The sequence below is a fragment of the Rutilus rutilus genome (genome assembly GCF_951802725.1).
Source record: "Rutilus rutilus genome assembly, chromosome: 18".
NCBI classification, from domain to species: domain Eukaryota; kingdom Metazoa; phylum Chordata; class Actinopteri; order Cypriniformes; family Leuciscidae; genus Rutilus; species Rutilus rutilus.
Genome location: NC_140231.1, coordinates 11,831,644 through 11,844,023, shown reverse-complemented (window position 1 = coordinate 11,844,023; position 12,380 = coordinate 11,831,644). Strand labels below are relative to the sequence as shown.

Genomic DNA, 12,380 nt, shown 5'->3' with positions numbered 1-12,380 from the left:
TTAATATAGGATGATGTGTGTCAAATATGGGTCAAAAGTCAGAAAGAACTGATATGAAAATTAGTTTAACACACACACACACACTCATGTCCAGATGGAGACAGGAAAGTGAAAGACAATGTATCCTTCACTTGACAAGAATGCAGCACAAGACGAACCACAAGCTTTACCTTTACACACACACACACACACACACACACACACACATACAGAGCCAGTTTTTGATATGTTATCTGATACATGCACTAAACTGAAGGCAGATCATTGTCAGTGTGTCTTCAAAAGAAAGCAATAAAGCGTTGTGCATGCTCTCCCCCTTGTTTCCCTAATTCACTTCATTTCATTTTAACTATCCGTAACAATCTGGCGAGACATTACCCTGTAATGAAACCACACAGGGCCTGATTGTTTTCATCAGAGGAACACCCCCCCCCCAATCTACACATACTCACACACACAAATGACACCCATTCCTACTGACAGACACAATATTTACACTGTTTCAGACATACACAGATGCACAACATCAACCCACCCATCCATACACGCATACAAACACACACGCATTGCTTTGCGTGCAAGTTGCTGCAAGCTACTTATGACATAAAATATATGTGCTCCGATTGTAAAAAGGTTGCGACATATGTTGCATTTACTAATCTACAGGATTGTAAAAGTTGTTATTATTAGGGTGTGGTCTTTATCCAGCTTTCTGATTGGACGTCTCTGTGAGGACTGTTTAAGACACGGACATCATAATGGTGAGTAAACAAGCACACAACCTGCTTCATAATGTGGTTCCAATTTACAGTCTGTACGCATGCTTAACGTGTTTCCAATCAGGCCCAGGGCCGCTATTAACGGAAACCATCTTCATACTTATGAGGGCACGGGAGGAAAAAAACATGAGAATGGAAAACACATAAACGCAACTGTTATTGAGAACGCCCAAGATTCGCATTCAGGGCTGTTTGAATCTCTTTCAAACTAAGAGACGGATGAAGTGCAATGCAAACTGAAGCAGACTGAATAGTTGCTGTCGTCTTGGACGAGGTGTGGGTTGCTCATCTGTTTTACTTTAAGCTAAAATGTGATTATTAAATATATTTTTCATATATCTCAATTCTGATTGGATGAGTTGAACTCAAAACAGCCATGCAGACCTGGTGGTATGACTGAAATCATTCATTACGTTAATGAGTCATTTTATATTGTGCTTATATATATATGAAGAGTTCAGATGCAAAAGCTGAAATTTTCTTCTAGAATGATCATTTTTATCAAGCTTGTATATTTAAGTTCAATAATTTCACTTAAATGACAATTAATAGGTAATTTGCATTGCCATTTAAGTGAAATTATTGAACTTAAATTTACAAGCTTGATAAAAATGATCATTGTAGAAGAAAATTTCAGATGGCACTTAGAGGCTTTTGCATCTGAACTCTTCATATATATATATATATATATATATATTACATAACCATGTACAGTTTTTTAATGAGTAATTGATATGCATATGTTCCAGACATGTTCGAACTAATTACATATAACAGTCATCTAAAATAAGTCAATATCTCACACACACACACATATATATTATGTGTATAGGAAAATCCTGTTAAAGGACAGTGCAGGGAATGACAGAAGTCATGTGGCATGTTACAGGTGGAGGTCACGTGATACTTATAAAACATTTGGCAACTATCCTCCATCATAAGGTACCCATATCCTCTGCATTTGTCTAAAATAATTGCGTTTTTCTGTAATATGATCTACATTTCCACGTGCATGATGTGAAGACAGCATCGCTCCTGGGTGGATTTTAAAAGTTTTATAGGCTTATTCTGCAGACTTCCGGATGGCGGTACGCAGAAGGGTGTGTGTGTGTGGGGGGGGGGGGGTGGTAATTGGAGCTGGGCCGCCCCGGGGCAGATAGAGACAGAATGAATCCCTTACAGATCCGACGAGAGCACCAAACCGGCCATGATGTCACCACATACCCTGGGCTTTTCTTGATTTAACCCAGACACAGAAAGAGACTCACATACACACAAACACTCACCCACACCCTCCCTGACCCTTTCTCTCCTCACATTCCACCTTGCTTTCATCTTTATTTCTTCTTTTAATAATCCGGAGCAAACAGATGTTTCTACGTTTGACTGCAACTTGACATTAGTATGCCTTCGCATTCTGTCAAAGCCTTTTAATGTAGTGAAATCACTGGTGATAGACAGAAATCACCATTTAGTGTTTACAATTTATACCTTAATAATTATATTCATGGCCACTTGTGTGTGCACAATCAGTCAATCAATAAATCAATCAATAAAAGTATTATTTTATACATTTTTTAAATAACATTGATGTATTAAATATTTAATAAGTAGGCTACATTATATAAATAATTATAGTAAATTTATATTCCATGAAATTTCCACAAAATACAAATGCCTGGTTATTTTACCACAATAAATAAATAAACAAATAAATAACACATAAATATAATTACATTTTAATGTATTATTCAAAATGTAATAATTATATTAATTACATAATTATATGCATTATCATTATATTTAATTTATATTCCACAAAATTCTTGTGCATATTTGTCCACAATAAATATAAATAAATAAATAAATATACATATATATATATATATATATAATATTATATTATGTATGTATATATGTATATATATATATATATATATAAAACAAATTATAATTATTTATTAAATATCCTATATTATGCTATAAATAATTAAATATTTCATGTTTCATTTAATTAAAAACAATAAACAATATATTTTATGCATTATCATTATATTTAATTTATATTCCACAAAATTCTTGTGCATATTTGTCCACAATAAATATAAATAAATAAATAAATAAATAAATATACATATATATATAATATTATATATATATTATGTATGTATATATGTATATATATATATATATATATATATATATATATATATATATAAAACAAATTATAATTATTATATATTAAATATGCTATATTATGCTATAAATAATTAAATATTTCATATGTTTCATTTAATTAAAAACAATAAAAAAAATATTTTCAACAATATAGTTACTTAGGTGTTTTTTATTTACAATAATGGAAAATACAACTACGAATTCATAAAGACACTTTTGTAGGAGAACGATGGTGTACGGTGTAATACTGGAGCAGATTAGTTTGATGCCTCACTATCATTCTCACAGTTTACACACACACACACACACGTTAGAAAGTGGTACCCGTTTAAATCACCAGAATTCAACAACATCGATGTTCAATTCACACTAAACCAAATGTTCAAGTTTGCATGTGAGCACATAAAACACAGCACTAGATCCATGGGCTGCTATTCATTTCATTTCATGGTCACTTCCAAGCAGGACACCCTTGAGGGAACTAACAGGGCATTGTGCTCTTCAGGTGAACCCATCTGCCCAAGGCCCAAAGCTAGATAGAAGGGGGTTAATGCTGCAAATGATGGCCTCCAGATGTGGGAGACAACTGTACACACTCTTCTAAGCAGAGAAAAGCACGACTTTGTCATCTCCACCACCTTTCAAGTCCATCGAAACGGGATTCCGAGACTCACTCGAGCCCGCCTGTCATTACCATAACCTCTCCGTTCCGGCTCGCAAAACGCTTCGTGCGAACGGATCAACAGCTGCTAGCTCGCAGGAACGGGGAAGTGCAGCAGCACATGCCATGAAATATTAATCGGCATAATTGGGATGCTAGTTAGCGCTTCTTTGACCAGCTTTAGTCCCCTCCGGCCCCTCCACGCGAGCTAGCGCTTAGCGTTAAACCAAACTATTAAAGTGGCAGAAAAAATGATGAACTCCTGAAAATGGATTAGATGGGGCTTATGTTTAAAATACTTTCGAAAACGGCTCTAATCGCCTTCTCGCCGCCACGACAGACAATGGCGGGGCGGAGGAGGGGGAGCAAACACCAGCTCTTCCGGTACAAACTACTTTGCCGATTTCAGTGTCACATTCAATTTTCTGCTTCCTGCTTCTCCCCGGATCCCCATCCAAAAAAACAAGCGTTTAAAACATCAGTCCTAATTAGATGATTAGTGCTTGGAAGGGCAGGAGATAAGTCATTTGCATAATTCAATCATAAGAGTTAGAGATACATATTTCGATGTTCGTTTGTACAATTATCTCCGCTGTCCTGAGGGCTGTGATACTAATGTGATTAAACAATACTCTTGCGCGGGGCCTAGTGTCCTCCATTAAAGCACTGCTAGAGGCAAAGCAAAAATTAATTTTAGGAGACAATCAATTTTATTCTACATGACTGTAATAAATATAGCCTGGCTGCAGATGTGTCATTAAGCTCAGGAGGAGACTTTCCCAAAGTCAAAATGACACTATTCTCTTTCTCTCCTCCTGCCGTAACTCTGCGGACGGTGAGCGGAAAGTGTCATTTTTCCTCTTGTGAGATCCTTGACAGGCCATATCCATCTGTCCGTTTTAACCTCTTCTATCTCTCTCCCACGTCGCTGCACATCAGCGAACACCTGCTATTCCTCATCCCTATCGAGACTGCGTATTAAGAGCTGACTTCGTAATCGCGGCTTCTAAACGCTCCTCAAACGTCGGTTAATGAATGCGGATGTGAATGTGTAATTTGTGCAGATTCACATACGTAGCAGGCTTCTTAATTTGTTTTCGTGATTTCCGCGCCCAAAAAGATTCTAGTAGCGCCTTTCCATCACTAATTGACCACATGTGTCTTTGCTTTGCCTCTAATTCATTGGTTACGCATGGGACTAGTTATTAAAGCGCTGCGGCTTGGAACAGGCACCCGCCAACATTAATGAGAACTCACATGGCCACAAGTTGTTTTATAAGAGCCCGTCAGCAGTTAAGCGCTCTCACGTCTCAAGCATGTTCGCAGTAAGACATAGACGGACAGAATAGTCAGTCTGGAAGACCAGCTGCCAGCTTGTCTTTACAAAATATGTTCAACTACCTATAAATAAAACTAGATCTATCCACACATCTTACATGGTGGCCCAAAAATATATACACATACACACACACACATTCATATATACATATACACACACATTCATATATACACACACATTCATATATACATATACATTCATATATACATATACACACACATTCATATATACATATACATTCACATATCCGGTCAAAAGTTTGGAAAAATTAAAAAAATATATATGTTTTTGAAAAAAGTCTCTTATGCTCATCAAGCCTGCATTTATTTGATCAAAAATACTGAAAAAATTGTGAGATATTATTGCAATTTAAAATAATGGTTTACTATTTTAATATGCATTCAAATAATATTTATTTATTTGATGCAAAGCTGAATTTTCAGCATCATTACTCCAGTCTTCGGTGTCACACGATCCTTCAGAAATCATTCTAATATGCTGATTTGATACTTAGTTATTATCAATGATGGAAACGGTTTAATGTTTTAATATTTTTCTGAAACCTGTGATACTTTTTTTGACAGCACTAATATGTACATAAATTGTTATCTGCTTGTTTGTATCTTTGTTTGTTGATGTTACGTTAGTTTGTTTAATTTAAAAATTAATAAAAACAGGTTTCAAATCATGACAGCCTGTTTTAAAACTGAATATGAGATATGACAGCCGTTCACATAGGCTACCGTCATAAAAACACCGAAGCCCCTCTTGACGTTTCAAGTGGTCTTAATTCATAATTTACTGTGCTGAAAGGGTAAAGGAAAGAGTGAATCTGCAAAAACAACAACCCCCCAAAAGGTGGATGTATAATTAATGGCTGACATTAAGGTGTGCCGAAGGAAAAGCGACAATCTGAGGAGATTTGATGAGACAGCGGGGTGTCTCGTGTGCCCAGGCCGAGCTGAGCGTCGCAGCCTCGGGCGAAGCCACAGGCGCTGAGCTGCCGTCCATATGGACCGGGCGCGCACGCGGCCGCGCGCGCCACGAAACTGGAGGCTCGCGGTCACGCACTGGAGCGCGCACTCCTGACAGGGGATGCGAAGGTAATTGTGTGTATTAGCAGCAGTACGTGTCTGTCGGTGTCTTTGTTTTAAAGTTCCCAAATGTATTAAATGTGTTCAAACTTAAAGCGCGATTCAAAATGAGACAAAATCGATCATTAATTCAAATTCATTTACAGAACATGCGTCTTAAAGGTGTCAAATTGCGCATTTTAGGGAATCTTTGAAAAGCAGCACTTTGACGCGCAGTGTGATGGTAGCTCGCGCCTGGGGCAAAGATGGGAATTAGACACATTTTAAATTAATGACTAAAAAAAGCAAATCGCTTCAAGAGACGAAAAAAAAAATATGACAGGCTTTCGAACAAGTAATGCGTTTTATGATTTAACTTGACAATTCCTGCTAAAGTGCGATTGGCATGAATGCTAGTAGGGATGTTTCTCTCCTTTCTATGATGTTATTCGCATGAAGAAACTCTCTGGTCAGCGGTGCAAAAAAATTAATATTAGTGGACAAGAGCTTTCTGCACTATTTTTTTATTTTTGCACTTGCACTTGGTGGAGAGGGGAAAAAACAGTTAAACTAATCTAATCCACCTTTGGAGAGCAAGCACAGATGTTCATCTCTAATGTAATTCCCATTCAATTTCCTAAGTGCAGTCCCCAAGTGCAAACTAGTTTAGTGTTATGTTTAGCTTGCAAATTTCGTTTTAATAAATAATGAATGCATTAAAACCTGGAGATCAATTGCGAGCTGAGAAATCATAAAAGCGGGCCGTAAGTGCCGCGTGCGTTTGCTGATTTGGACACTTTCTGTGTTTCAGTCAAGTTTTACAGATCCCGTTGCATATTTATAAGTCCTATCTGAAAATCTAGTGAGCTCCTTACCTAGCCAGCATATTGAGCTGCTGACTTGGAACGGGACAACTTGCTTGCGCGTGCATGGGACGCGTTCTTGCGTTCCGGAGCCCAAGCAACGACTCTTTTTCAACACCGGCTCCATTTTTTTAAATGATTTATATAACTTTCTCTTCCCTTAAAATGTAGACGAAACACGCATTATAGGTATTTTAAAAGTCTAGTCCGATCCCTGAACAATTGATTCTGATGAGCCGGTTCATTTTAGTGAATCAAAAACTTAGCGCCTGAACGAATGACTCTATGAGTCGGTTCTTATAGTGCATCAAAACACACAGCAGCACCAGCATTAAAAGTACTTGTAAGTGAATCAAAAACACTCACGAATCAGTCCCAGCAGAAAGAACTGATAAGTTAATTCATGATGTCCAACTCAAATTAAGTTACTTAAAGATAGACAATCTATGAGTGCTGTTGTAATCAGTGATTTTTTTTTTTTTTTATAAAAAAAATAAATAAATCAATGGTATAGGATTCCTTTTTGCTTGTTAATACTTAAAAAGTGCTTTAGCTATTCAAAAAATGTCATGTTTAAGACGTCTGTGTAAAGACTTTGTCTTTGTAAAGACCTTTTGCAATAATTAATCTGATTTATCTGGTCTGTTGAACTGTGATATGATCTCATTATTTGACTGCTGAAGGCAGTAAATGCATTAAGAGTTGCATTTCTTTCATCCAAATATGTATTCTTTACACTTTAAAAAATTATTTTCATGATTTATCACACTTTATCTTTTGTCAAATCAACTTAGATAATGTGGTTCAGATAACATAATATTTTGAGTTTCTATATATCTCCTTCATTGTATTAACTCAAATTTTTCATTTCAATAAACTCAATTTTAAGGCAACCAGGTAACTTACTTTTTTTTATTAAACCAACAATCATTTTTTACAATGTAACAGTAAATGAATCGTGCAATAATGGAACTGTAAAGGAATCATTAAGAGGATTGCAAAATTCAAAAATTCCTTGAGATTCCCATTCCTATCAGTTTTGTTGGTCAATATACACATGCATGAGACGAATGCCTTTGGCCACCGCGTCGCATCTTGTGTTGGTGTGACCCGTTTAATTCCGTCGCGCTCTGTCTGGCTGATTTGAATACTAAAAATGTGCCCTACTTAAACACCCCCTAAATAGGCAGCTCACTATAGGTTGAGACACAGCCGTCACCGGGCTGGCGATCATCCTCGCTTGTTTAGCCGTGGCTTGTCCCATACAAACTGATGCAAAAGACACCCATTTGTCCCAGCTTAGCCCTTCTCCCAATGAGCCTGTGCTGAAGGAGGAGAGAGAGAGAGGGAGAGGGAGAGAGAGAGGAGGTGAGGGGCCAGCACGCACATTAGTTTCAGCCATCTGGTAGCGGGACGGTGGATGATGTTTAAATCTGACTATAAAAGCGATGCTCGCGAAGGTGAACTGTAAAGCAACGATGCCGAGGAGCAAATTCAATTTCAGGGGGGCCCATTGCTCGGGCAATTTCATTATCCGACCGTATGCTGCAATCTGACAAGAAGAGTGAAAAGCGCAGCGCTCCGCACCTCATTCTCTTATTGTCCATTTTGCCTGGACTCAAAATTAAACAAAATAATGTTGTAAAACGGTCTCTCCCCCGCTCACTTTCTCCTCGCTCTGGTTTCTAATTAGATGTGCACGGCAGATTGATTCAGAACTGCGCAAAGCCCAATAAAGTGACGGGGGATTCTTCTGGAGGTTGTGCTGGGGATGTTAAAAGGTTAATTACCGAACCTTGCCCAGAATGACCATCTGGATATATGCGCCCTCTCCCTCTCTCTCTCTCTCTCTCTCTTAAACACACATGTGCATCTCCACACACACATTCACTGTGCAAAAGTGCAATTTAAGACCACGTTCCTGAACCAACTCCCTCCAACCAATTTTCAATACCTGACCTTTTACCTGTAAGAAACTAAGAAATGGAAATAGAAAATTGAAAATACTAGATGCAAAGTGCTTCATGGAGAAGAAAACATACAGTTACTGACATTACTAGCAGCACTAGGTTTTTGAACTTTTAGACTCAATATTAAATATAATATAACTATTCTTATCTCTTAGTGTATTTCTATACATGATTTATATATACATACATATACACACACACTACATTGTGACTGTCATTCCATTAAAAGCAAAGATTGTGCAGTTTTCATCATATAATTAGAGACTTTTTTTTCTAAATAAAAAGGTCACCCTCTCAAAAGGTACCCCTTTGTGCCTAAAGAGTGCATATTAGTACCTCAAAGTTACATGTTGGTACAACAAGTGTACATATTAGTACCCAAATGGTACATATTTAGAACCTTTTTAAAGGGTATCGTCCCAGTTACAGCTTTTGCACCATTTTTTCTGAGAGTGGATGATAAAGGTCTTTATAGGTGTACTGCTCCCTTGAGTCCCACCACACACTCACACACACACACACACAAGCTGATATTGCTAGAGGAGCCTGAGAACACTAATGCATCTGTCATGATAACAAGCTAAGAATAACATCTCCACACCAAACAGAGCCACAGATCCAGGAGAGGTGCTTCATTGATTTACGCAACAATAGCATCTTATCCCAAATGAGACGTACGGGACATCATCATCCAGAATCAAACAGATATCAAACAAGAATTCAAATCTGGCCCTGGATATGACATGGGTCAAAAGCGCATGAAATGATACTGACGTCTATTTACGTGAGCTCTGACTCTGTGGAGCAAATAACAGAAGAAAGTGAAATGCAACCGAAGTATGACCCCTAGTCCAAAGAGCTGTCGTTGTATAAGGAAGAATAAAAGACAAAACGCCAAATATCGGAAGCTCAAAAGTTTCTAAATGCTTAGTGTAGTTTAAGGTGTAAATGTAGTAATTTAACAAATGTCCCAATGAAGACTAAATCCGCCCAGGATCCCATGGGATGCAGGAAAAGGTAACTTATTATGTATTATGAAGACAAAAAGTACAAAATACTTGCTGAAGTTTTTTTGTTGTTTTTGTTGTTGTTGTTGTTTTATTAATCTTTGCCTAACTTATATCCTTGGCAGTTCAATTAGTGCAATGATTTATTAAAATTTGCTTCCAACCAAATAAAATTGATTAAAAGGCAGATGAAATAGCCTACTATTAAAATTTGCTATTCATTTTTATAGGCCTATATCCTTTAAAGTTCATATTTTTAGTTTATTTGAATCGTTTTTAGATAACAAATAGCCCATGTTTGCGCTGTAATAAACATGTTTAAGCGAATCTCGTAAAAACCGGATAAGCGAGGAAAATGAAGATTCTTGCTTGATTCTGGAGAAAGCTGTTCATTTTATGATTTATAATTACTTCTGTATTTTCCTCATGACAGTTATTTGCTTTGAAACCAACAAAACTGCAGGTGGTTTGGCAGAAATAAAAACTGACTGGAACCTATTTTAGACAAAAGTTTGATTTTGGATTTTTAATTAGTTTTGAAAAGTAGGCTACACAAGTAGCACTTTATAATAACTTTAAAATATGAAAATATTTAGCCTAGGCTAAAAGGTAGGCTAACTAATTTAGATCACGTGCATTAAAATAAAAACGTCATAAACGTAGGCTAATTGATATTTTTGTGCAATGTGCAATTTTTTTTAATAATTAAAGTTATCATGAACTTTGCCAACTCCGCAAGCTCTGAATGAACTTGAAAAGAGCATCAGATTCCACAGCTCGGTGTAACAGTTAAAACTGAAGTGTATGTGATGTAAGTCTTGCCTGGCATTGGTGCAGTCGTTATAAAGCGCCTCGAAGTCTTTTCGGGTGATGAGTTTGCACCGGTTCACGCCCGGCTGAATGGCCCCGAGTCCGCGCAGGATCCGCACCTGCTCCACCGTGCACACCACCGGGCATATATCCAGCCGCTTCAGCTTGGTGTAGACGGTGTGCAGTCCGCCGACGAGGTGCTTCAGGAACAGGTCGAACACCTGCGGGAGACAGATGAGCTCCTGACCGTCCACGGTGAACGAGGCCACTTTCACCCCGTGCACCTCCACCATCTTACACTCGTTATTATGGACTCCGCCGGGTCCGTTCCCGTTCGTGCCTCCGCCGCCGCCGCCGCCACCGGTGCCGGTGATGAAAGAGTTGATCATGCTGCTGGTCAGTCGCGGGGACTCGGCCGGGCTGGAGTACAGAGAGTCGGGACGGAACAGGCTGCTCGCGCCCCCGGGAGTGGAGGTCGGTGAAAGCACCGGAGGAGTTGCTGATACGGCCATAGTTTATGCGAAGTTTCCTCCTTTCCGTACTTTTTGAGTCAAGCACACCTTTGCTGGCTCCTCGCACTGTTTCGCGGCTTTCACTCGGTGTTTCTCATGCGTCTCCGGTAGCCACTGCTGATAGTCGGTAATGTGCAACTACCTTCCTCGCGAGTGAGATGGATAGAAGTGTATCGCACTCAGCGATTCAATTAGCCAGCCCACTACAGGCCGGAGTGACAGCTCTCTCAGCCAATAAGGAACGCGATGGCACACGCCTTCAAATATTATTGGCCATCTGCCAGTTATGGGCTGGGACTTGAGTTCTCACTATCAAAAGCGAATACAACTTTTTAGATTGCTGTTAGACAGATGGTGTGTATATATATATATATATTTCATGATCATTTTGGTAACACGCGGTAACATAAAATGCTTTTTAATAATGACTTTGTAGAAGTTATTGAAAGTTACCATATTATGGCATCATATGCCTGAATAGCAACAATGTACTTACACCTTTATAAGACTTCTTCGACTAATACATCCAGCTGTAATATTAACAAATATTAAATATGACAGCTGAGCTGTTCACAGTCTGTCCTGCCATACCATCGTATTATTGCAGCAGCATCTTTTAATTGGTCTCACAGACAGTCTACATTTCAGTTTTAAAATTACAGTGCAGTAACAAGCATGAGAATATCATCAAGACAACATGAAAGATTCATGACTTATTATGCTTCTTATTTGTGAGCAAACTGACTTTAAGGTCCAAAACATTATTGCTATTAACTGTATAACATGCAAAGGTAAACTGAGGTGAACTAACTTTAGTGTCTAAGCTTTGAATAAGCACTTCTGTTGTTATATAACATTGCTTTTTAGGTAACTTATAAAAGATAGAGTTCTGCTGTTTAAACATTTGGCCTAATTTGAAGCGACATGTGAAGTGGCTTGCTTAGAATTTCTAGTAGGTTATTATGGTGCTAGTATAATTGTTATTTGTCATCATTTGAGTTCTTGTACCCATATGTTAAAAACCTGACACAGATCATTTTTTGAACAGACCCTCTGAAAATATATGGAGTGACTTCAATTCAATAGAGAACAACATTCTGCATAAAATGTTATATATAAAAAATCTACAACATGTAAAAATGTCAGTCTCTCTAATACATTTTTTTTTTATTGTAACACATTTGATTC

The 12,380-nt window shown here is 37.9% G+C and overlaps 1 protein-coding gene across 2 annotated transcripts in view; it reads right to left on the bottom strand.

Moving 5' to 3' along the window:
• The window catches only part of dacha (dachshund a), a 158,320-nt gene extending 146,973 nt beyond the window's left edge, over positions 1-11,347 (bottom strand). For both annotated transcript variants that reach the window (XM_084386715.1, XM_084386714.1), the window contains exon 1: positions 10,693-11,347. In XM_084386715.1, the coding sequence (XP_084242841.1) occupies positions 10,693-11,192 (500 nt within the window). In that variant the 5' untranslated portion in view covers positions 11,193-11,347. The remainder of the gene's footprint in view (positions 1-10,692) is intronic.
• Between the last annotated feature and the right edge of the window lie 1,033 nt (positions 11,348-12,380).